This window comes from Thalassophryne amazonica, chromosome 18, assembly GCF_902500255.1.
Source record: "Thalassophryne amazonica chromosome 18, fThaAma1.1, whole genome shotgun sequence".
NCBI classification, from domain to species: domain Eukaryota; kingdom Metazoa; phylum Chordata; class Actinopteri; order Batrachoidiformes; family Batrachoididae; genus Thalassophryne; species Thalassophryne amazonica.
In genome coordinates this window covers 54,184,856-54,211,408 of record NC_047120.1, presented here as the reverse complement: position 1 = coordinate 54,211,408, position 26,553 = coordinate 54,184,856, and the positions used below count along the sequence as shown (strand labels likewise).

At 45.0% G+C, this 26,553-nt stretch overlaps 1 protein-coding gene and 1 long non-coding RNA gene across 2 annotated transcripts in view; one reads left to right on the top strand and one right to left on the bottom strand.

The window, feature by feature from the left end:
- The window catches only part of LOC117530937, a 94,133-nt gene extending 69,038 nt beyond the window's left edge, over window positions 1-25,095 (top strand). Inside the window, exons 2-3 of the long non-coding RNA XR_004566485.1 lie at window positions 4,500-4,507; window positions 25,059-25,095. This is a non-coding gene — a long non-coding RNA (uncharacterized LOC117530937). The remainder of the gene's footprint in view (window positions 1-4,499; window positions 4,508-25,058) is intronic.
- The window catches only part of LOC117530936 (ankyrin repeat and fibronectin type-III domain-containing protein 1), a 322,495-nt gene that overhangs the window by 206,890 nt on the left and 89,052 nt on the right, over window positions 1-26,553 (bottom strand). Inside the window, exon 4 of the mRNA XM_034193900.1 lies at window positions 10,145-10,380. Coding sequence (XP_034049791.1) covers window positions 10,145-10,380 — 236 coding nt within the window. The remainder of the gene's footprint in view (window positions 1-10,144; window positions 10,381-26,553) is intronic.

The window sequence follows — 26,553 nt, the reverse complement described above, 5'->3', positions numbered from 1 at the left end:
ACCTTACTCACAAATACCGATTGTTGCAGTCTACATTTTTTGTTTCAATCCATGTTTAAATTATGGAATACCTATGAAAATGGATTATCACCCCCCTGCCCATATCACCATTTTTCCATCTGTTATCAGGACAATCCATGAGGTGACCAGCTTCATCTCAGATATGCCCATCAGCCAACCCAAGGAGGAAGAAGACCAACATAAAAATATGGTACAAACCGGAGTTATTAAAGTTTGTATTTTTATTTGAACTTGAGACCAGGATTTTGCTGGTCCATAGCACAATCCCTTTTTGATAATACCCGAGAGCAACGCACCTCACCACACCCATTTTTAAACCAACACACCCATGGGCACACAACTGAGTGCATGTAGACCTGCAATTTAAAGAACATGAAAACCACCACTGGCACTACTTTGTGCTAGGTGGAACATAGGACCCGCTCTTAGCAGCTCTTAGGTCTCTTAGCAGCAGGTCCTATGAATAAATGGATAAATAAATTACACTCCTTCACTCGTATGTTCACACAGATCACTTACAAAATTAATGTGCAATCACACACACATCCTCTCTTTATCACCACGTCTCAAGGATTCAATAAATATGCACCTTGAAGTGAAACTACTGTCTAATCCTCTTTTCTTTGCGTCCCACCGGCACAAACGGCTACACAGTCCTTTAATACACTGCATCACTGTCCTGATACTGACGCACAGCTGCTTTCATGAACTGACAGTGCTGCATCTCTCCGGAGTAAAACAGTTCAATGCAGCTTAAGTGCTGTTTGAGCGAGCCAGCGGGCTGATCTGTTGTTGTTTTTGTCCGTGTAATTTTCATGAAGTAATTGACTCTCCAAAAGCATATAAGTCACGAGCAACAATGAGCCATCGTAAACATATTCTCCTTCCATCCGTTCCAAACATGCCAACACGGCAGCTTGGCTAGAAAGCAAAAACAGAAGGAAAGAACACAGTGCAAACAGGAGATAAGAGAAGAGACAGGGAGTATGAATAAGTTATGTGGGAGACATAATTTTTATTATAAAAATTAAAAAAACAAAAACTTCCCTCCAAGTTTTGAAAAAATACTTTTGTTTTTGTAAGTGGAAATAAACAAACAAACAAAAAAAACAGCATTTTGCTAAATGTTCAAACTGCTTATATAACCTGTTGTGTGATGAGCTTTTATTATGTTTTTTAGTCTGGTTGGCAGAACTACAGCCCCTGTGGGGTCGCATTTCTAAAAGACACACAAAGAGACAGTGGGGGGGAAAAGCATCAGGTTAATGTATGAAATTGTGTAAAACTTGCCTGAATGTTTACTGAGGCAAAAGAATGATGTAATCAGCACATATAATGCTGGTTGGTATTATATTAGATAAAAGACTGCATTAAATCTCACCCCAAAACACAAGCGGCAGGTCATCAGATCCATTGCTCTTCCCAGTATGCTTTGATAGATGTAGTTAGCTTTTCAAGTGAAGATGACAGAGCTGCAAGCTTTCATATCAGTGATGCATCTCCAGGCTCGATTTTGGATTCCAAATCAGTCTGGCTCATGCATGCACGAGAGTAGCCAAGAATAACTCCAATTTTGTCACAAGTTCTGCTAGGGCTAGACATTTCTCAATTGCCAGTGAAGTAGAATATCTGAAGATCATCAAAGAAAAATGAATTCCCCCGCTCCAGTTTTCAGTCAAAAAGGTGTCATCAAGTTAATATCTCCTTTCAAGTTTTGGCGACGTCCAAGGAATCTTAAAAAGAGCACAAGCAAGTCAAACTGTCTCTAGTGTACTAAAGAGAAGGACGCTATTAACTCTACCTATAGACTCCAGATTATTCTCCAACCGAGCTGGTGTTCTGTTGCACCCTTGACAGAGGAGAATCTATTACAAAGTTAGGTCTGGTAATGAGGTCTCTAGTTACTTGATCCAATGGTCAAAGCACAATACAGAGGTCTTCTATCTTTAATGAACACTTGACAAGTTCACCACCCATATGTGGAATCCTGACCCTCATGACCCTGTATAAAATTCAGCACCATAGCACAGACCACTCCAAAAAATGACATTTATGAATATTCCTGAGAAATAATTCAATTTAAACAGACAACCCTGTCAGATTAGATCAAATGTAGCAAGAAAGATCTGTATGAATCAGTGAAGAAAGTGAGATCAGGAAAAAACCTAAATGTTTGTGATGAGTATGGAAGACCATAAGGATGGCCACAATTAAAAGAGCCAAAGCAACAAGGGATCAGGACGAACTCCCCCAGGCCAGGAAATTTTGCATTTCTGTATAGTCTGTGGTGCATTATGTTGCAAACTATTAGTAAAATACAAAAGGTTTGAAAATATACCAAAAGTGATCCATATTAAGCATTATTAGATTTATTAGAAAGGTATATACATTTCAGTGTCACTGAACAATCTGAAATAAAATCCAATAATCTACTAATATAAGCAACTGGTTGGTCATTGTTGGCAGTGTCCCACAGCAACCTATATCAAGATTCTTAAAATGGAGCAATATCTTCACCTATCTTACCATTAAAGTGGGGGCAATAGTTTCACCAAGAGCTCTAGTATAATATATTTTGAATTGGGGCAATCAACATAATGAGTACTTTTACATTTTGTATTTTAAGAATATTTTGAGTGTTGTACTTTTGTTGTTTTACTTAAATCGTATTTTCAATACAGGAATTTTACTTGTTTGTCAGTCTGCTGCTGCACATGCCTGTCCAGTTGGTGGCGGTAATCAGAATATCTTTAATTGTCATTGTGCAAAACGACAACAAATTTGAGGTAGAGCCTCTCATTTCAGTGCTGTTTAAGAGACACTTGAGATACAAACAAATAAACAGACACAATATAACTTAAAAATAAAATGTTTAAAACCTATATAATTAACACTAACGAGTATTGCCCACCTGTACTGAGTATTCACCCTGAATGTACTCACGTTTGATAACCAGCATTAAAGTTACCAGAAGACAGTGCTAACATCATGCAAGCTTAGCTATGATAACTTCTGCAGGAACATTATCTGTTTGGTGTTAAGCTGATAATAATGAAAAGTAATGGATACTGATAAAACACTTGATAAAATTGCAAAAAAATGTTGTCACAGCTCTTTGATGCAATATACAGTAGCTACAAGATTAGCTTAGCTGATGTGACACAAAGACTCCAGTTTTGTTAAATAGTCCAAACTCTATAATGGAACACAAATGTCCTGATACCAGGTCAGGGAGATTTTTATTCCACAGATATATAGCAAACAGTACAGTCCCAGACAGATTTCCTATCGAACTGAGTGAATTTCATGTCGGGCCATCTGTCGCTTGAGCACACCATCCTCAGAAAACTAAGAAAATAACCACAGCTACATCTGTCTACTAGAGTATATCACATCAGCCAAAAACAGATATGTGGGAAAATATGGAAACCTTTCATCGCTGATAAATGGTTTGCAGCTAGCCAGAGCTGGCAGAGCTGTCGTGTTATTGGTTTGATACCAGCCCGGTGTGATTTTAGAAAATAATCATAAAGACAGAGCCTGTCTTTAGCAGAATAATCCTACTTTTTATGTTAATGACCTAGGCTCAGATAAGGGGCAATAAGTTGTCATGGAGACAAATTAAGGCCAATCTAAAACATATACAGTACTGTGCAAATGTTTTAGGCACGTTTAACGCATCATAAAACCTTTAAAAAGTATGAAAATCTGTCAAAAATTAAGAAATAAATAAAAGTTTTGATGCCTAAAACTTTTGCACAGTGCCATATATATATATATATATATATATATATATATATGGAATTAAAAGACTAAGAGATCCACTGACAGTGGTAGAGACCAAAATGCACAAATGAAAGCAATTAATAAATATAACGCAATGCTAAAATACCATCGGCCGTATGAGCACAAAAATAGGAAACAGAATGTGACCTTTTGACCACTTAAAACAGGTCAAGGTTAGCCACTATGAACTTGTCCAAGGTCTGTGTCCCAAGAATGTTCCCTGTGAATTTGAAGACCTTGGCTGCAATAGGAATACAGTTATGCTGAGCACAGCCAGACAGACACAAAGTCTTTGCAATACCCGATGACCATATTTTAGCCTCATGTAAAAATCACAGTAATTTCACACTCTCACTGTGACTACACATACTAAAAGCCAGTCATTATACAAATAATGAATGTTTATGAGATCAATGGCACAAATATTTCATTAGGTGAAAGCTGGAAGATACCATTCAACGAGGCTTTGCCTCATTTTGTACCATTGAAAGAATGTAAAACATTCATTATTTGTTTTATATAACAGCTAAAATAGATCCTTGTCATTTTATATTTCATTAATTTATAAACAACAGAAAAGGGACTTACATTTTGGTGTTCCACTGCTGCTAAAGTACAAATTGCGACGTGTAGTAGTCCAGTGATGCTGTGCACTGACTTCAGACTTGCATAAGAAAAAAGAAAAAAAAAAGACTGTGTAGTTCCTCAGTCCAGCCAAAAATCATGTCAGAATGGATTTTGTATGTGTGTGTGTTACAAGAATTGGCAGCATCAGTTAGCTCAATCAAATCGTCTTGGTAAAGTTGTTGTCCCACGCGCGAGCACACATGCAACCGGGTCGGCGCTTGTGCGTGTGTGTACTACCAAAAAAAAATTGACTGTGTACATCCTCGGTGCAGTGAACAAAGAAATTAGTCCAGCTTTTCATTCCAACTTCCTGCCAACAGCCTCCAGACAGCGCAGTGGATTTGTTTTGTGTGTGCGTGCGTGCACGTTTGTGTGCACGCATGCATGTGTGGATGTGCGCACGTGTGTGTTTGTGTGTGTGCACATGTATGCAGAGTGCAATAGTACCAAACGAATGGAACCAAATTTGCACTCTAAATGGAAACAAGCTGCACTCTAAATGCAATGCAACACAAATGGGACGAATAATCCATGTCATGTGACATACAAAGCACCAATCAAATGACAAGGATCCACTCAGCCATTATATAAAGAGTCATAGCAGTGTGGTTAAAATCTGAATTTCTTTCATCTGAATTCAGATCGTATCTACTTGAATTCAATGTTGTGCAAGTTCACAGATGTGGTGTGTGTGTGTGTGTGTGTGTATACTCGCGTGTGGTCAGAATTAATTTATTTTATTTCAAAATGTACATAAATGACTCAGACAGTGATTGTGTAGTTCGACGTATTTGTATAAACTATGGAAAACTATGGGAGGGAGTGGCAAGATGGCGCCTGTGTGTTTGGCATGCCGTCAGCCCTGTCTTTACCGCTTGTCGAGTTTTTTGTTATTTGCAGCTGTTTTTTTTTTTTTTTTTGCTCTGTGTGTTCTGCCGGGACATCTCTGCCTTGGTTGTGTATAATCGTCAGTCTCTCTTGGACATTAATGCTCTTTATGAGCCGCTGCTGGCCCCGCCCTGCTCTGCCACCTGTGCTCGCGGAGGTCCCGCTGCACCTGCTCCGTTTTCCTTGCGCTCCTCTCCGGAGGAGGCGCTTTAGAAGGCACGGAAAGCAGAGAGGTGCATTGGTGAAATTTAATTTCTACCTGGCAGCCTTCACTAGAGGGTCTGATCCTCGCCTCCTCTGGGATGGACGATATTTTTGGGCGTGGGAGTGTGCGCTGCGCACGAGAAGCTGCTGGATTCGTCCTGTTGTTCCTGGACTGTCCTCTCTGATCACTGGACCGGCTCCGCTAAAACTGTACCCGTTTTTGCTGCAGCTTCCTGTTGCTGCCTCTCACCGGGCTGCAGAGTTTTTACGCCGGTGCTGTCGTCTGCGGGCTCGCAAACGCGGTGTCTCACCTGAGCTCCTCCGGCCGCTGAAACACGCTGCGTCACTGGCTGCTGAGGAGCTGAACTTCCACATGACTTCATTAAAATCTGTTGAACCCACCGAGATCCTTATTTTGGGTCTCATTAACATCAGATCATTGTCTCTTAAGTCATTGCTGGTGAATGACTTAATTGTGGATCATCGTCTGGATATGACTGGGTTATGTGAAACCTGGGTTAAATCCACAGCTGTCCTTTCTCTGAATAAGGCCTGCCCACCGGCGTACACTTTTAGTCACGTTTCACGTGATGTGAGGAAAGGCGGGGGTGTTGCTTTTATTTATAAATCCAGGTTTACTTTATTAACTGTGGGGGGTCATAAATATATTTCATTTGAGCATCTGATTCTCTGTTATGCCCATGATGCTAAGTACGAGGTCTATTAGAAAAGTATCCAACCTTATTATTTTTTCCAAATACCATATAGATTTGAATCACGTGTGATTGCGTCAGACAAGCTTGAACCCTCGTGCGCATGCGTGAGTTTTTCCACGCCTGTCAGTTGCATCATTCGCCTGTGAGCAGGCTTTGAGTGAGGAGTGGTCCAGCCCCTCGTCGGATTTCATTGTCAGGAAATGGCGGAATGATTTGGGCTTTTTTTCCATCAGAATTTTTTCAGAAACTGTTAGAGACTGGCAGCTGGAAACCATTAGAAAAATTTATCTGGCTTTCAGTGAAAATGTTACGGGTTTGGAAGAGAATAAGGAGTGTTACTGTCGCTTTAAGGACGGCCTCCAGTGGCTGTGGGGCGTGCCGCGCTCCGAAGCCGTCATCGACAGGCTGAACGACCATTCATTTCTAAACGGATGGCTGTCTGGATCCGTGACCATCGTGTGCCATTTCTCTGGTTATCACAAGAGCTGGACATCAACCATTTTCCGGCAGATTTCACTTTTAACAAGAGATTTTGTCATGGAAAGCTGAGCGGAGGCTTCGCGCGTCACGATGGATTCGCTACTGGAGCGAGACAAAACCACCTCCGTTTTGGTCTCACAGCAAGGCTTTGAGATGGCGTTCAAACAGCTGTCCTCGAGTGATTATCCGAGAAATTGTGGATGTGCCTGGACGTGCCAGAACATGTCCCGTGAGGCTTCATCACGGCGCTGCTGTGCGCAATGCGGCACCGCCACGATGCGTGGAATTCCTCCGCACGTCTGTCTCAATGTGCCGAAAAAGTGCTGATGTCCACGTCTTTTCACAATTCCTGTGCTAGTCAGACGACGTCCCGGATAAAACACAGCGTCCAGTTTGGAAATGAACGGCACATTCCACTGTTACAGGAGTTTTTGTCATGGAAAGAGGAGCAGAGGCTTCGTGCATCGCCGACGAGGGGCTGGACCACTCCTCACTCAAAGCCTGCTCACAGGCGAATGACGCAACCGACAGGCGTGGAAAAACTCACGCATGCGCACGAGGGTTCAAGCTTGTCTGACGCAATCACACGTGATTCAAATCCATATGGTTTTTGAAAAAAATAATAAGGTCGGATACTTTTCTAATAGACCTCGTACTGTCAAGGTCATAAAACTGGAAATCAGCTATGTTATATTGTCACTGTCTATAGGCCTCCTGGCCCATATTCTGATTTTTTAGATGAATTTGGCGCGTTCATCTCTAGTCTTTCAACTAGTGCAGACAACATTTTGATTATTGGTGACTTTAACATTCATATAAATAAGCCCTCTGATCCCTTTGGTAAATCATTTATGGAAATCATGGATGTATTAGAATTTCAGCAGTTCATTCATGATACAACGCATATCAGTGGTAATACTCTGGATTTGGTTCTTGCACGTGGCCTTGCTGTCACAAATATCGACATTCTGCCTCTTACATCAGCGGTCTCTGACCACTCGCTTATTAGGTTTACAATTACACTGCCGCGTTTAGTGGAACAACAACCTTGCCTATCATTGCGGTGACGTATTAAACCTTCAACTTTGACTGAACTCGAAGCAAGACTACCAGAAATCTTAACTTCAAGCTTGATGAATTTTCGGTTGGTAGACAGTCTTGTGGATAGTCTGAATTTGGTGCTAAAAACCACACTTGATAAGCCTTCCCAAGGCACAGACACCTTGGTTCAACAGTTACTTGCATGACCTTAGGCAGAAGGCTAGAGGGTTGGAAAGGAAATGGCGTAGTTCCAAACTAGAGGTGTTCCACCTTGCATGGTGTGAAGCTATTTTAGATTATAAGCATGCTTTATTGGCTATGAAGCAGGCCTATTACTCTGAATTGATGAACAAAAACAAGCATAACTCAAAGTTTTTGTTTGATACGGTGGCATTTCTTATTCGTGGACAGCCACCTGTTGGTCATTCTCCCTTTTCAACAGAGGACTTTCTGGACTACTTTGAAAAGAAAATAGAAGATTTTAGGTTGAGCACATCTCAGCATAATTTGGTCCAGTCATTGTATCCAGTTACTGAGCTGGGGACTACCGCTGAGGTGCTACCTAGATTCACGGAATTTAATAGTATTTCACTAGGTGTGATGACAAAACCCGTGATGTCTACTAAAAGCACAACTTGTTTATTTGATCCTATACCAACAAAATTGTTTAAGGATCTTTGGCCCATTCTTTGGCCGACTGTGCTGTAAATTGTTAACCTTTCACTAAACTCTGGATCTGTTCCAAATTGTTTTAAATCTGCAGTGGTTAAACCACTACTCAAGAAATCCAATCGTGATCCTGGTGTATTGAAAAATTATAGGCCGATATCAAATCTATCATTCTGCTCTAAAATTCTGGAAAAGGTGGTTTCACGGCAGCTTGTGGACTATCTTACTGAGAATGACCTTTCTGAGCCACTGCAGTCTGCTTTTAGAAAACATCACTCCACAGAAACAGCACTTATTAAAGTAGTTAATGATCTTCTGCAAGCAATGGACTCGGATACTACTACAGTATTGATGTTGCTGGATCTCAGTGCTGCGTTTGACACTGCTGATCATCATATTGTATTTGGTAGGCTAGAAAACTGCTTCGGGATTACTGGAACTGCTCTTGCGTGGTTGACATCTTACCTGTCTGGTCGTTCCCACTGGGTTTTGTGCAATGACACTACCTCTGATTTTAGGGGCATGAAGTTCGGGGTTCCGCAGGGATCCGTTCTGGGTCCCCTGCTTTTTTCCCTATATATGGCACCCCTTGGGAACATTTTGCGGCATTTTGGGGTTGCTTTTCATTGCTATGCTGATAACACTCAGTTGTATATGCCGAGAGCTGCTGGAAATCCTGTCCACATAAAATCTTACAGGACTGTCTTGCAGCAGTGAGAAGTGGGATGTCTAGCAACTTTCTACTTTTGAACTCTGATAAGACTGAAATGATGGTTCTTGGTCCAGCAAGACATCGGCATCAATTTGATCAGCTAGCGCTTAGCCTAGGTTCATGTGTTATACATCATACTGACAAAGTGAGGAACCTTGGGGTAACTTTTGATCCTACGTTGTCTTTTGACCTCCACATTAGGGACATTACGAGGACTGCTTTCTTCCATCTAAGAAATATAGCAAAGATTCGTCCCATCTTGTCTGTGGCTGATGCTGAGACTCTGATTCATGCTTTTGTTTCTTCTAGATTGGACTACTGTAATGCTTTGTTTTCTGATTTACCACAGTCCAGCATCAGGGGTCTTCAACTGATTCAAAATGCTGCTGCCAGACTTCTGACACAAAGCAGAAGGTTTGACCATATTACGCCGGTTCTGGCATCCCTTCACTGGCTTTCGGTCTCTTTGAGATCGGATTTTAAAATATTACTATTGGCCTATAAAACTGTTCATGGACTGGCACCCCCCTATCTGGCTGGCCTGGTTGAGTCCTATGTGCTGGCTAGGGCTCTGCATTCACAGGGTGCAGGACTACTGTGTGTCCCGAGGGTGAAGAAAAAGTCAGCGGGTTACAGAGCTTTCTATCACCGTGCCTCAGCTCTGTGGAATGATCTGCCTGCGCAGATACGACAGTCGGACTCTGTGGAGACTTTTAAAGCCAGGCTGAAAACACATTTGTTCTCCCTGTTTTATCCTTAGTATTTTATATGATTGTGTGTCTTTTTTTAATTCCTTTTATTTATTTTACTTCTTTTACCTTTTTATGGTTAAATTTTTTTTTATTGTGTTTTAATCTTATTTCATTTTATTCTGCTTTTAAATGATGTTTGTGAAGCGCCTTGAGGCGATTAGTCATGATTTGGCGCTATATAAATTCATAAATTATTATTATTATAAAAACTTTATCCTGATGTTTTTTAAATGTAAGATCCAACTCACAAACTTCCTCTTCAGCTTGCTCTTGCCGCGTGTTGCCGTTTCTTCGACAGTGGTGGCTGAACTGTAGTCCGAGCCCATGTCGAGGTTGTCATCGGCAGAGACGCTCTTACGCAGGTAGGCGGATCGTGCACGAAGGTGAGAAAAGGGTGACTGCGAGCGTGGCCGAGCCTCTGTGCGTCCGCCGTTCTCAGGCTCATTCTCATTCTCCATGTCGTCTTCCAAACGCCACAGCTCTCCTGGAGAAGAGGTGAAAGGAGTAATGGAAATGACGAATGGTGAGATGAGAGTGCAGGAAGACAAACAGGTCAGATGATGAATTTCTGTTTACACTAATCATCATTTCATCCTTTGTTAGTCCCCGATGGATTTCATGCAACATTTCCTGAATGTAATGAGCATCTCCTTAATGTGAATTATATTAAACGCAAACATTACTGACTATCTGCAACTTTATTCCCTTAAGTATAATTCATGCACTGGGCACAAGTGATGATGGCCCCCTATCATGAAGAGCAGGAAATCATTTATTTTCCTCCCTCTGTGACGGGTTTACAGTCACACAACAGAGATGGATATGTGCTGTCACATTCCAGCACGTCTGCACTATTCACAGCAGACTTTCAACATTTACATTTGACAGCCGTGAGACGTCCTGTCAGTGTCCACCGCCTGACTATCAGTCCCCTAAAACAGCTGCAGTGACACTTACAGAGCCAATGGCATGTGTGGTAATTGTCCATCATGTCAAGATTACATTACGTCATTCGCCAAATTCAAACAACAATGTTAATATTAGGAATAACCTGATTAAGATTTTTGCCCTTGATGCCGATCTGAAATATTTAACATTGAGTATGTGCTGAAACTGAGTCCCATTCCAGCAAATTAAAGCCAATCCAACGTACAGTATGTGCTTGATACAACAACAACTTCACAGTACATTAAAGCCCCATTCAGACTGGAGGTGTCAATCGGGCTCGAGCTGCATTTAATTTGGTCTCGCAGACTGAACGTTCCCTCCTACAGATCATCCCCTTGCCTTCACTGTGCAAGCGTTGTTTCGGAGCGTCATCAGCGATTCACTGATTATCGCCTCGTTTCTGCTTAAAACTGCACTAAAGTCATCATCTACCTCAGCGACAGATATCTGAAGCTTTTGTACAACAAACATTTCAACATAAATTCAGCATTATTTCATAATAAAAGACGGGGGACCGATCAGAGCGGGACACCAGTGCATCTGAGTCTGACTCTCTGAGTCTGACTCTCTACACCCAAACCGACCAAAGGGAATAAATAATGTGATTATTAACCATCAGATGACAAAGTAAAACCTCTTAAATCATTCTAAAGTCAGTTTTAAGCAGAAACAAGATGATAATCTGTTAATCCCTGTTAACACTCCAAAATAACGCATGCGCAGTGGAGGTCCGATGAGTTGAAATATGTATCGAATGGGCCAGATACCAATCTCTGCCTCTGGATAGGGACGTTGTTATTTATTTTGTTGTTGTTAGTTATCGGAAAAGAAGGGGTGGGGGACTACTAAAGCAGGAAAAAAACAAGGAAGAAATTATACTCTGGGGTTTTACAATTGACAGTTTTGAGTCAAACTATGATGTCATTCTTATTTGTTAAAGATAATTCTAAATGGTCCAAACTCATTCACCTTATTTTTAAATAAATAAATAAAATTTTCAACCGTGGATATGACATCATTATCATCTGAACAATGCTTTCCGCCAACTGAGTATTCATCTCATTTGTGAGCAGATGCAGGTACACGGGTACAAAATCATTTCAGTACGGAAGGTTACTGGTTCAAATCCCACCCCATCCTCTCCATGTAATGTAGAGTTGCATCAGGAAGGGCATCCAGCCTAAAAAAAACAAACAAAAAAAAAACAAAACCATGCCAGTTCAACATGCAGCTCCACCTTGGATGTTCTGTGATGACCCCAAGTGAAAACAGAGCAACTGAAGGGACTTACTTACTATGGCCACATTCAAGCACAGTTATACACTGTTAAACCGAACACTCCATTTCAATACAATAATTAAGCTGATATAACTCAAACTTTGAAAAAATGTTATAGTCACTCATTTCCATTAAATTAAAATTACTCAAAAATGAATTGTTGTCATAGGTTTTTGGTTTTTTAATTGAGTTTATGTAACGCAGACCAGCAGGTGTCACTGTGCATAAGTAGTTAGTAAACCTCACTCCCAACAGCTCAAAAGAATTCTCTGGTCACAAGGCCAGAGCCCCGGGTTTTAGCCTTCTGGTTAGAGAGTCCGACTTCCATGCCGGAGATTCTGAGTTCGCGGCCCGAGGGGAGCAAATGGGCAGAGTCATAACAACACAACGCAGAGTCAACAAGTAAACCAAAGAATGCATCAAAAAATCTCATCCAAAATGTAATGCAAATGTTTTAGGCAGAAATTTATTTGTCACTTTTTTATTGAAAAACATAAACTAGATTTATATAAGTTGAATTAACTATAAATTGTTAAGTTACTAAAACTTTAACAATTAAATTTTTGAAAATTATTTTATTTAAGTTGGCAAACTCAAATGGTTTAAGGCAATCGGTTTCCTCAAATGGTTTGAGTTCAACTGAGTTTTACAGTGTAGTAATGAATGATTATTGAGTAGTGGTATTATCCTGCTGAAATATATATATATGTTTTAAAATTCCTCAGGCATTTCATCATAATTGCCTGACTTAGCCAGTTGGATTTGTTGTGTGGGCCGCTGAAGAGGAGGTACTGCTGGCCCACTACCACCAGAGGGCGCCCTGCTTGGAGTGCGGGCTCCAAGCACGAGAGGGCGCCAGATCCAGAGGAAGTGACAGGTGTCACTCATCACACCAGCTGTCACTCATCTACATCACTACTTAAGCCGGACTGCAACTCCACCTCCCCGCCGAGAAATCGACTACCGTGAGGTAATTTCTCTGCTGACTGACACGTTGTGTTATTTGCAGCCCTATTCCTGTGGACGGAGCCTTATCTGGGACTTCGGAGATTAACGACGACGACTGCGCCTTACTCTCTGGACAGATAAGTGGTTACACAGGCGTTGCACGAGTGTGTGATTCGGAGGTGGAGGTTCCCCCTCCTAACGGTGTACAGACCGAGAACCACTGAGTGTAAAGACTTACACTCATTCATCTTGTTTCTGCTTTTTGCCAGCAGTACCAGGGTCGACAGGCGAAGACAGAGGTCACCTGGGGATTCGGGACTTGGCGGCTCCGGTGTTCTTCAGGCCGTTGGTGGTGGAAGCCGTGTGGGACGCGGCCTCTCTCTCATCGGGGTCTCCTAACTTCGAGCCTGCCCACACGACACCTGGTGTTAATTGACTTTGCAGATTTTGTGTATTTAGTTGTGTATTGTCACAACATTAAATTGTTACCTTTTGGCTTACTCATTGTCCGTTCCTTTGCGCCCCCTGTTGTGGGTCCGTGCTACGACACCTTCCCAACAGGATTTCTCGGCCATCGTCATGGATTCCGAGGGGCGTCAGCTCGAGCGTGAACGGCCAATGGAAGAGCCAGGAGCGCAGGCGTCAGCAGGAGGCGTGTTGAGTGAACTGCAGCAGATCTTAACCGCCTTCACGGCTCGGTTGGATTTAGTGACCGAGCAGAATGTCCTCCTTAATCGGAGAGTGGAGGCTCTCGCCACCAGGGTGGAAGCGCGCGATCAGGGCGCTGCTGCAGCTCCTCCTCTGGCTGATCCTGGGCCTGTATCAGACGTTCCACTGGTCGTTCAACGAACCCCCCCACCGTCCCCTGAAGCATACATAAGCCCTCCGGAACCGTACGGGGGCTGTGTTGAGACGTGCGCAGACTTCCTCATGCAGTGTTCGCTCGTTTTTTCACAGCGCCCTGTCATGTACGCATCAGATGCTAGCCGGGTAGCTTATGTTATTAATCTGCTTCGAGGAGAGGCACGCGCATGGGCTACGGCGCTTTGGGAGCAGAACTCACGGCTCCTAACGTCTTATACTGGGTTTGTACGGGAGTTCAAACAAGTGTTTGATCATCCCAACAGAGGCGAGACCGCTTCGAACGTGTTGCTGTCGATGAGACAGGGGCGCCGTAGCGCAGCCGAGTATGCAGTCGACTTCCGCATCGCGGCAGCGAGGTCCGGCTGGAATAACGTTGCGCTCCGAGCCGCCTTTGTAAATGGACTGTCCCCGGTCCTCAAGGAGCACCTACTGGCTAAGGAGGAACCGCGGGATTTTGACGGGCTTGTCGATTTGGTTATACGCTTAGACAACCGTTTAAACGAGCATCGTCGGGAGCAGGCCGGGGGGGCGTGACCAGGCACGTGCCGTCCCTCCCCCTTCCGGTTCCGACAAGGTGACGTCGTCCCCACGCTTCACTGCCAGGGAGCCCCGTGTGGCTACAGCTCCCCCTGCTGAGGAGGCTATGGACACGAGCAGGGCTAAAGTACAATCGAACGTCAGACAAAGGAGGCTGGCTCGCGGGGAGTGTTTTGTCTGCGGCTCTTGTGAGCACATGCAGAAGGACTGCCCTGAACGGTCAAACTACAACGCCCGTCCTTAGAAACTGGGCTAAGGGTGGGCCATAACACACACGCGGAAAGACCCCGCAGATCAGCACGAATCCCAGTAACAATCCTTTGTGGGGATTTAACCCTTCATGCCCCAGCACTGGTAGACACGGGGTCAGAAGGGAATCTGCTGGACAGCAGATGGGCAAAGGAAGTAGGGCTCCCCCTGGTGGCCCTGCCGGCACTACTGCAGGTGCGAGCACTGGATGGCACCCTGCTTCCATTAATCACACATCAGACACAACCAGTGACTTTGGTGGTGTCTGGGAATCACAGGGAGGAGATAGTGTTCCATGTAACACCATCTACCTCCCGAGTGATTCTGGGTTTTCCATGGATGGTGAAGCACAATCCCCGGATAGATTGGCCGTCCAGGGTTGTGACGCAATGGAGCGAAACCTGCCACTGGGAGTGTTTAGGATCCTCGGTTCCCCCCGGCACTACAGCTAATGAGGAGGTCAAAGTCCCCCCCAATCTATCGGCGGTGCCAGAGGAGTACCACGATCTTGCTGACGTTTTCAGCAAAGATCTGGCGCTCACTCTTCCTCCGCACCGACCGTATGATTGTGCCATCGATTTGGTCCCGGGCGCTGAGTACCCGTCCAGTAGGTTGTACAACCTCTCACGTCCGGAACGCGAATCAATGGAGACCTACATCCGGGACTCCTTAGCTGCCGGGCTGATCCGGAACTCCACCTCCCCGATGGGTGCTGGTTTCTTTTTTGTGGGTAAAAAAGACGGCGGACTCCGTCCATGCATTGATTACAGAGGGCTGAACGAGATCACGGTTCGCAACCGATACCCGTTACCTCTGTTGGATTCAGTGTTCACGCCCCTGCATGGAGCCCAAATTTTCACTAAATTGGACCTTAGAAATGCGTACCACCTGGTTCGGATCCGGAAGGGAGACGAATGGAAGACGGCATTCAACACCCCGTTAGGTCATTTTGAGTACCTGGTCATGCCGTTCGGCCTCACTAATGCCCCCGCGACGTTCCAAGCTTTGGTAAATGACGTCTTGCGGGACTTCCTGCATTGGTTCGTCTTCGTATATCTGGACGATATACTCATCTTTTCCCCGGACCCTGAGACCCATGTCCAACATGTACGTCAGGTCCTACAGCGGTTATTGGAGAACCGGCTGTTTGTGAAGGGCGAGAAGTGTGAGTTCCACCGCACTTCTTTGTCCTTCCTGGGGTTCATCATCTCCTCCAACTCCGTCGCCCCTGATCCGGCTAAGGTTGCGGCGGTGAGAGACTGGCCCCAACCAACAAGCCGCAGGAAACTACAGCAGTTCCTCGGCTTTGCAAATTTTTACAGGAGGTTCATAAAAGGTTACAGTCAGGTAGTTAGCCCCCTGACTGCCCTGACCTCCACCAAGGTCCCCTTCGCCTGGTCGGATCGGTGCGAAGCCGCGTTCCAGGAGTTGAAACGCCGGTTCTCGACTGCACCAGTTCTGGTGCAGCCTGATCCTGATCGCCAGTACATAGTAGAAGTGGACGCCTCTGACTCAGGGATAGGAGCCGTGCTGTCCCAGAGTGTGGAGGCTGATAAAGTACTCCATCCTTGTGCCTTTTATTCCCGCAGGTTGACCCCAGCTGAACGGAACTATGACGTCGGCAATCGGGAACTTCTTGCAGTGAAGGAGGCTCTTGAAGAGTGGAGACACCTGCTGGAGGGGGCGTCGTTGCCTTTTCACGGACCATCGGAACCTGGAGTACATCCGGACCGCCAAGCGGCTGAACCCCAGGCAAGCCCGCTGGTCTCTGTTCTTCGGGCGCTTTGACTTCCGGATCACGTATCACCCCGGGACCAGGAACCAAAAATCAGATGCATTGTCCCGGGTGCATGAAGAAGAAGCCAAAGTGGGGCTGTCGAACCCCACCGAGACCATCATCCCCGAGTCCACTGTCATGGCCACCCTTACCTGGGACGTGGAGAAGACCGTCCGGGAGGCCCTGACCAGGAGCCCGGACCCGGGGACTGGCCCCAAGAACAGACTGTACGTCCCACCAGAGGCTAGAGCTGCCGTATTGGACTTCTGTCACGGGTCCAAGCTCTCCTGTCATCCCGGAGTGCGTAGGACCGTGGCAGTAGTCCAGCAGCGCTTCTGGTGGGCGTCCCTGGAAACCGAAGTCCGGGACTACATCCAGGCCTGTACCATCTGCGCCAGGGGCAAGGCAGACCGTCGGAGGACGACGGGCCTCCTCCAACCCCTGCCAGTGCCTCATCGCCCCTGGTCTCACATCGGCCTGGATTTCATCACGGGCCTCCCGCCGTCCCAGGGCAACACCATCGTTCTCACGATAGTGGACCGGTTCTCCAAGGCGGCCCACTTCGTGGCCCTCCCGAAGCTCCCGACGGCCCAGGAGACAGCAGACCTCCTGGTCCACCACGTCATGCGGCTGCATGGGATACCATCGGACATTGTATCAGATCGTGGTCACCAGTTCTCTTCACAGGTGTGGAAGAGTTTCTGCAAGGAGCTGGGGGCCACCGTGAGTCTCTCGTCCGGGTACCACCCCCAGACCAATGGCCAGGCAGAGCGGGCCAACCAGGAGTTGGAGCAGGCCCTGCGGTGTGTCACCTCCGCACATCCGACGGCCTGGAGTCACCATCTGGCCTGGATCGAGTATGCCCACAACAGCCAAGTTTCGTCTGCTACCGGCCTCTCCCCTTTTGAGGTGTGTTTGGGGTACCAGCCCCCATTGTTCCCGCTGGTGGAGGGAGAGGTCGGTGTGCCCTCGGTCCAGGCCCACCTCAGGAGATGCCGCCGGGTGTGGCGGACTGCCCGCTCTGCCCTGTTGAAGGCCCGGACGAGGGCCAAGACCCATGCGGACCGCCGGGTCCCCCACGTACCAGCCCGGGCAGGAGGTGTGGCTGTCAACAAAGGACATCCCCCTCTGTGTGGACTCCCCCATGTTAAAGGACAGATACATCGGACCATTCCCCATCCTCAAGATCATCAACCCGGCCGCAGTGAAGCTCCGACTCCCGGCTTCACTGCGGATCCACCCTGTCTTCCATGTGTCCCGTATCAAGCCTCACCACACCTCGCCCCTCTGTACACCTGGACCCGCGCCGCCTCCTGCCCGGCTCATCAACGGGGAGCCTGCTTGGACAGTACGCAGGCTCCTGGATGTCCGTCGTAAGGGCCGGGGGTTCCAATATCTGGTGGACTGGGAAGGGTATGGACCTGAAGAACGCTCCTGGGTGAAGAGGAGCTTCATCCTGGACCCGGCCCTCCTGGCCGAGTTCTACAGAAGACACCCGGACAAGCCAGGTCGGGCGCCAGGAGGCGCCCGTTGAGGGGGGGTCCTGTTGTGTGGGCCGCTGAAGAGGAGGTACTGCTGGCCCACTGCCACCAGAGGGCGCCCTGCTTGGAGTGCGGGCTCCAAGCACGAGAGGGCGCCAGATCCAGAGGAAGTGACAGGTGTCACTCATCACACCAGCTGTCACTCATCTACATCACTACTTAAGCCGGACTGCAACTCCACCTCCCCGCCGAGAAATCGACTACCGTGAGGTAATTTCTCTGCTGACTGACACGCTGTGTTATTTGCAGCCCTATTCCTGTGGACGGAGCCTTATCTGGGACTTCGGAGATTAACGACGACGACTGCGCCTTAGTCTCTGGACAGATAAGTGGTTAAACAGGCGTTGCACGAGTGTGTGATTCGGAGGTGGAGGTTCCCCCTCCTAACGGTGTACAGACCGAGAACCACTGAGTGTAAAGACTTACACTCATTCATCTTGTTTCTGCTTTTTGCCAGCAGTACCAGGGTCGACAGGCGAAGACAGAGGTCACCTGGGGATTCGGGACTTGGCGGCTCCGGTGTTCTTCAGGCCGTTGGTGGTGGAAGCCGTGTGGGACGCGGCCTCTCTCTCATCGGGGTCTCCTATCTTCGAGCCTGCCCACACGACACCTGGTGTTAATTGACTTTGCAGATTTTGTGTATTTAGTTGTGTATTGTCACAACATTAAATTGTTACCTTTTGGCTTACTCATTGTCCGTTCCTTTGCGCCCCCTGTTGTGGGTCCGTGCTACGACACCTTCCCAACAGGATTAGTACTTTCCATGCATGGTCTGGTCCTTTCAATGAAATTCCCCAAACAATATGGTTGATACTGATACTGTATTCACATCTTAGTGTTATACGGCAGACAGTAACTGGATGAGCCAATGCACTCAATGAAAGGGAAATTCTACCAGTGCTGGCTGTGAGAGTGGCAACCGCACACTGTGACGGTACGAGCCGTTGAAAGTTAAAACCTTTCCATTTGCTGCAGCACCAAGGACACATAACATTACAGACAATACCTGTATATGATAGCTGCAAGCCAAATTCAAGAACTTGAATTGGAAAACACTCTTTCATTCTGAGGATAAACGGTGAAATGTTCGTCCAAACATTCAGTAAGCAGTCGTCATTTTCAATCGCCTTCATTACAGAAATAGTTATCTCAGAAGAGCCTAATTGAAATTATGCATGCTCACAAGTGATAGGGTGAGCAACATTACCGTATCAGTTCCACTGCCTAAGCAGCAGCCAGAATACATCTGGCTTCCACACCAAAGAAAACAATATTGCAACAAACTGACTGGGGAGCAACTCCCAAAGCGTGCTCTGAGGCATATTTGTGCAAAATAAGATGCTGCTTAAAACTGTGAATGAAGCGTAGCTGGGACATTAAACAACTTGGATTTATAAAGTTGTCTAAGCACCACTGGATAAATGAGGGGGGACACAGCCGCATCATGGTTGAAGAGAGTGGTTGCTTGGTAACACAAGTCCATGTGAGACTGAAGTCTTTCTCAATTTGTTATTTGCAAGAGCGGCAGCAGGACAAGGGAAAAGGCAATCAGGGGGAGGGAGAGTCAGAGAGTGGCTGAGCAAGAGCGAAAGAATCTCAGGGACATAACATGGAAGAACTTATACTAAAGAAAATATATGTTAAATCCGTATGTACTCAAAGTCGTCCGAGTAAGTGAAGATCTACTGGACTGGATGGATGAGGTTGTATGAGACTGTTATAGAGCTGTTAAAGCGAAGGGTGAGATGAAGACAGTCGATAGAAAATATCCAGAGGAAATCCAGTTCCTATTTTTACTCTTGAGGCCCACTGACACGAGCATGCCTTTGACTCAAACAACAGCACGACCTGTGTCATGCTGGAGAGTAAACTCATCTTTAACTGGTCAGACATGCAGACAGGACGCCAGAGGGCGCCGGTGCGTGCTATTGTGCACAGAGAATTTTGAAATGTTCAAAAAAACTTTCACACACAAATGTCATGCTATGTGGCGTGATCTAATCTCCAACACTACGTGTAGCTCATCAAGTGGAGTAAAGAAGAAGTGAACAGAGCAAGTGGTGACATCAGCAGATCGCATCAGAGCGCAGCTCGTCTGAAGGATTATAACAAGAAGTTAAATCTCTCATAAACATACTTTAACAGCTGCACACAAAAAGGAAAGAACACGCGACTGTTTTATCAAGCCATGACAATGTAAAAATGACAAATTACCTTTTTAGAGGGCTCAAAATGCTTTCTGCAGATAGTTACAAGGTCTGTTAGAAAAGTATCCGACCTTTTTATTTTTTTTCAAAAACCTGATGGATTTAAATCATGTGTGCTTGCATGAGCCAGCCTTGAACCTTCGTGCACATGCGTGAGTTTTTTCACGCCTGTCGATTGCGTCATTTGCTTGTAAGCAGTCTTTGTGTGAGGATGGGTGGAGTCTCTCGTCATTTTTTCTTTGCAAGGAAATGGCGGAATGACTGGAGCAGCACGACTGCATCAAATTTTGCCAGAAACTGGGCGACAGCCAGGTGGAAACTATTCGGATTATTCAGACGGCTTTCGGTGACGATCCTCTGGGCATCACAGATTAAGGAGCGGTACAACCGGTTTAAAGACGTCTGCACAACGGTGGAGAGCGCGCCGCGCTCCAGAGCGGCCATCAACATGCTGAAATGACCGGATCATTTCCAAAGTGAACGCTGTGGTGATGTGGGACCGTCGTGTGACTATCCGAGAAATTGCCACAATTTCTTGGATAGTCACACGACTGAAAAGCCACTGAAAGCCGTCTGAATCTTGCGAATGGTGGATGAGCTGGGCATGTCACAACATGTCCTGTGAGGCTTCAACACAATGGCGCTTTTGGATAGTCACACGGCGGTCCCACATCACCACAGCGTTCACTTTGGAAATGATCTGGTCATTTCAGCATGTTGATGGCCGCCCGGAGCGTGGCTCACTCTGCACCGCTGTGCGGACGTCTTTAAACCGGTTGTACCGCTCCTTAATCTGTGTGATTCCCAGAGGATCGTCACCGAAAGCCGTCTGAATAATCCGAATGGTTTCCACCTGGCTGTCGCCCAGTTTCTGGCAAAATTTGATACAGTTGCGCTGTCCCAGTCGTTCCGCCATTTAGTTGCAAAAAAAAAACAAAAAAACGACGAGACTCCACCCATCCTCACACCAAGGCTGCTTACAAGCAAATGACGCAATCAACAGGCGTGAAAAAACTCCCGCATGCGCACGAAGGTTCAAGGTTGGCTCATGCAAGCACATGTGATTTAAATCCATCAGGTTTTTGAAAAAAAAATAAAAAGGTCAGATACTTTTCTAACAGACCTCGTACGTGCGCGCGCGTGCAAATGGCTCCAGCTGCAGCCTCCTCTGTGATTCAGGATGCAATTACAGCTGTTTTCAACAGCCAAGATTAATCTGCCACAAAATAATTATTTTATATACGCAGCATCCAGCGCAGAGCACGTGGCAGCCGGCAGAACAAAGAATGGCGTCCAGCTGTGAACACAGCGGGTGGGATCGTCACAATGAAGTTTGTGCTATTGTGTGAGTCACAGGCATGGACCTTTTATTCTTTTGACTTCCAACACCTCATGCTGTTTTTGGTATGTCAGTAATGTTTAATCATAAAAAAGGTACAATTAAATTCTTTATTTGGTACTCTGAGGTGAGAATGTGAGTGCACACAAACACAAGAAGAGAACGTTTATTTACTTGGTTAAATTATTAATGTACTTCAGTTAAATATCTGTAAAACAAGTAATTCTACAGCATGGGAAAAACAAGTTTACGTATTGGGCTGTTAAGTCCTTATTCAAACAGCAGACAAAGAAGCTACACTTAAGAGGGGCATTTGTGAAAGTAGTGGAAGAAACAAAAAAAAAACAAACACAGCATGATCAATGAGCTTTCCCTCACCTACAAATGCACCCAAACCACCAGGGTGACAGCTATAGCCAGGTTAAGTCCCTTTCACACCGGGGGTGCTCTCGGTTGCTCCCAGTTGCGCCGTGCGTCATTATGACGACGCCACATGGAAGCAACTCAGTGCCGAGACGATGCAGCTCGGCACCACAACAGCGCGAGGGGCGCAAAGGAGGAAGCAAGTCAGGTGCCGAAAAATTAAACCTGTTTAATTTTTTTTGGCGTCCTGTGCTTCTTGTCTCACAAATGTGTTTAAATAAAATCCATAAAAGTCCTGCTCACAGACTGATTGCCAGAAATATCCAGTAAGTCTGGACATCTCTAGTCCACTCATGGACGTTCGTTCACGCGTGCACATGTGAACAATTAAAAGAAAAAAAACTGTGACTGCAGGCATCAGTTCCTTGTTCTCTGCTCAAACTCTCACATCACAGTTAAAAAAAGGACAAAAATGACATAAGTCCTCCTCACAGACTGATTGCCAGAGACAGGACATGTCAACATCGAGTAGAACTCCAGATATCTCCACATTTGCTTGCGGACGGTTTGTTTGCGCGCGAGCGCACATCTCGCGGTCAAAGGAGGAAAAATAAACTATAGAACTCAGAGCGCAGCCCTAGAGCGCTGCACAAGAACAAATATAAAGTAGAAGAGAAGTCAGAGTGCACAGTCTGTCTGCAGCCAAACTGTGCACTCTGACTTCTCTGTGCAGAGAACCTGCAGGCTCCATTCTCACCTCCTCTCTGCCCCCTGCTGCGCGCACCTGACGCAGATATTCCTGCGTCGTCATGACACCACAGGAAGCAACTGGGAGCAGCCCCAGTGTGAAAGGAGCTTTAAAGTCATTGAAGGATTACATAGGGGCCAACATTCAACAATTCTCCAATCACGTTGCCTGATCTTGTTTGAGCATAAAGATTCCAAAAGGTACAGTTTGGATTGTGTATGATTGAATGTTGTAAAGTTATGCTGTAAAAACAGCACAAAAAAAAAAATGTTGATAAATGTCAATTTCAGTTTGTACTGTGGTCAAAAGTTAAAGTTGATATGATTTTGGTAAAAAGTGATGCCAATTATTGGTTGAGCTAATAGCAGGGATTAAAGCAAAAATAAATAAATAATAATAATTACCTTTTTTTTCGTGGCCAAATCAGATCAATAAGATGTTCACCATCTCTCGAAAGCCTTTTGCGGTCGCGTCCTAGCATTTAAGGTAAAACAAGGTGGAGACAGCTAAAAAAACAGCAAACTGTCCATGTTTATATTTCATTCACTAACCATTGCTGCTCTTTTCTAATGCAGCCATCATGTGGTATTATAGAAAGAGTTTAACCTACACATTATTTAAACACTTCAGGATAAACACATTTTAAGGGGACAGCTTTTTCAGAGATTCTACATAATTCAATACCAATTAAAATCTCAGGCCCGTAAAACAGGATCTGAAATGGTGGGAAGGTCTTTTTTGGTGAAAGAGGACATTTGTTGGCATGGAGGTCTGGGGGTCTTGAGCCGCCATCAGAAAATTTTGAATTTTTGATGTCCGGGGATGCATTATGTAGGTTTTTTGATTACTATTTTCTCACTCCGATCCCCCCCTAATTTAGTTGTACTGCTTAATGTGTGCTGTATTTCAATTTTCTTTTGCACATTTTCACCTTCTTTTAATGAAATCATTTTCATATTTTTGGCTTCTCTCATCCTAACTAAGATGATTTTAAAGCTAGAACCTCAAACAGGCCCACTAGTGCCTGAGCATAAACATTGCATTAAAAAAAGATACTGCTTCACATCCCACTTTAGTTCTGCAGAAAAGTTAAATACAGTAAATTTATTTTTAAGTTGCTCATCAATTAAACTTAGTCTAGAACTATAGTAAAAGTTAGGCCCAGCGTAATACTGATTTCAACATTTTACTTGTTAAAATTTTTATACGTAGCAGAATGAAAAATGTCTTTGTGTACTTACGTGGAGAGCATGACTTGCTTGAGAGGTAGGAAGGTTTTATACAAGCATTTTACAACATACCATACTTAGAAAGAGATTTTCAGTGTATTTTGGGTAAAAAAAGAAGTGTTAGTGTTTATTGGTAATGAGTAGTGAGTCTACATCTGTGTTTTAAGTTTAACCACAGCAAGGACACTCACAAAGACACTCAGAGCAGACTTTAAAAGAAAAGTTAAACATTATGTTTGTAAAACTCTGCTCTTTGTTTGGTGTGTCTAACAGCACTATGAGACACTCAAACACACAGCCGCCCTGTCCCTCCCCCTGCAGAGTGCAGACAGGACACAGAGGAACAGACACTGGGACTCACTGCGAGAAACAAACAAACAAACAAACAAACAAACAAAAACAGAGACGCTATTCCAAAAAATCTATTTTTTAACATTTTGAACACGGTGCGCATCTTGTGTCCAGCCTTGATTTTGCATCAGAACGGCGTCAGTGCGAGCCCTGCCTTTTGGCAGCCCAATTGACATAAATCCGTCGTAGCAATGGACAGCTTTAACCCCTGTAATAGGATTAATAAATGGAATAATATTGACTGTGCTGTAGGGCTGAAATGATTAGTCGAGTAACTCAAATAATTCAATTGCAAAAAATGTACGAGGCAAGTTCTCAGCGCACAGACCAAAGCCACACTCGTGTGGGACTTAGACAAATTTCTCTGCAAGTAGGAAAGTGATTGTGTGCAGTCTGTTGTCGTGCCAAGAGCGCGACTGGCCACACATTTTCTATAAGTGCTACGTGAGCGGTGTTAGATGTTCATGCGTGTCACCTGGAATTTGGCCGGCACCTGCAGCGAGAAGGTGCGATGAGTTTGCACAGCGCACTTTGTCTTTCAGGCGCTTGTGTGCGCAAATGGTTGTAGCAACAGGCGTACGAGGCGTTGGAGGCAGGGACGACATTACACGGTTTGCACGATTCCTGTGTCATGTGCACTAAGTGTGCACTTCGAACAAACTTTGCACTATGTGTGAAGGGACCCTTAGACAAGTGATGATACATGAACATTATGTCTTGTTAAATACTTACACCAGTGATTAAGAAAAACAAACTATTGTAGTGTTTGGCAAATCTTTGTAGAGTAGGCACTTCTCAAAAACAGTGACTGTGTAAAGAGACTAGTGAGGGAAGCCACCAAGACACCCATGAAATTCTACCTTTGACATTATGCACCAGCTTTCACAGCAAACACGAGTTTGCAGAAAAAGAAAGGTAGAGAAAAAGAAAATAATGACTCATCAGCATTCCAACAGCAAAACTGTTTGTACAACAGCCTACATAAAACAGTTTCGATATTAAGTTATATCATAATGACAACTTTGACATTATATGATTGAAATTTTTTGCTTGTTTGAGTTGCTTTCAAATTGGTACTTTGTGTGCTCATGAGAGATATGTGTATCTGCCAGTCGGAGTGAATCAAGTGCGGGCTCCAACTAACTTCAAACGTTATCTCTTGCGCTATTTAGCTGCACATTTTCTTCATCTCAAAAGCAAAGGTAGTACAGAGAGTAGTTCTCAGAAAGTACAGGGTACAGGGAGTTTATGCTCCTCCTGAATTAAACATAACAAATAAGGACGATAATGCACCCTCTTCCCGATCCTGTGGGTGTGTGAATGAGGAGATGGTGCAAAGGTGATTAACGTGAGGCAGATCCTGCTATGACTCTACAACTGTGGCTACTACTGTATGTGAGGGCTGAAGGTTGCCTGACAGGTGTGGTGATCTCATGTGTCATGGGTGTAGGATTGATTTTTTAAAGCAGACTGTTTTACAGATGACCCAAACTGAAAGAGAACGCATCTATAGCTGAAGCTTTAGGAGAATAAAGTATGTAACATATTACAGATTAGGTTTGAGGGTGTTTTAAAGAAGGGTCAAGTACACATTTCTTTTAATCAACTAATGCATATATATTCGGGGTTAATCCTATTCTAAACCTCCCTGTTTAACCCTCATGTACAAGGATGGATAAGTGTGCATCCTTGTGCACAGTATGTACACTATCCATTTGCAGCTGACTATTTATTTAAAGACTGGATTTCAGTTTTTTGGTGGTCCATGGTGCAAATGTTTTCTGATGATACGAACTTGCCATCCCTGCGTCTAACATACCTGCACCCATCTAACCAGAGAATCTGTAAAAAAAAAAAACATACAAAAAACTTCAAACCACTTATGTAGATTAATCCCCTGTTCATCTGCCTTACCATGTGGCTGTGAGACTTGGATGGCAACCACCGACCTAAGGCAACAACTCTATGTTCAATACTAGATCTCTTTGGGGGATCCCTGGGTACCAGTAGAATGACTTTGTGTATCACTTATGTCATGAGGGAAAGAAGGCTATGATGTTTTGGACATATGATATGTTTCTCTGCTGGTGATCCAGCATGCAGATGCCTCAGTGCTAAGGACCAAAGAAACTGCAGAAGGTCAAGGGGTCACCCATATTTAAGCTAGTTGCAGGTTTACTTTCAATCAGTGGAGATAAACCGGTTGTCTGCCTCAGTGGCTGTCATCCAGGACCCAAGGTGATTCTGTAATGTGGACATGCAGTCCCAGTGCATGTTT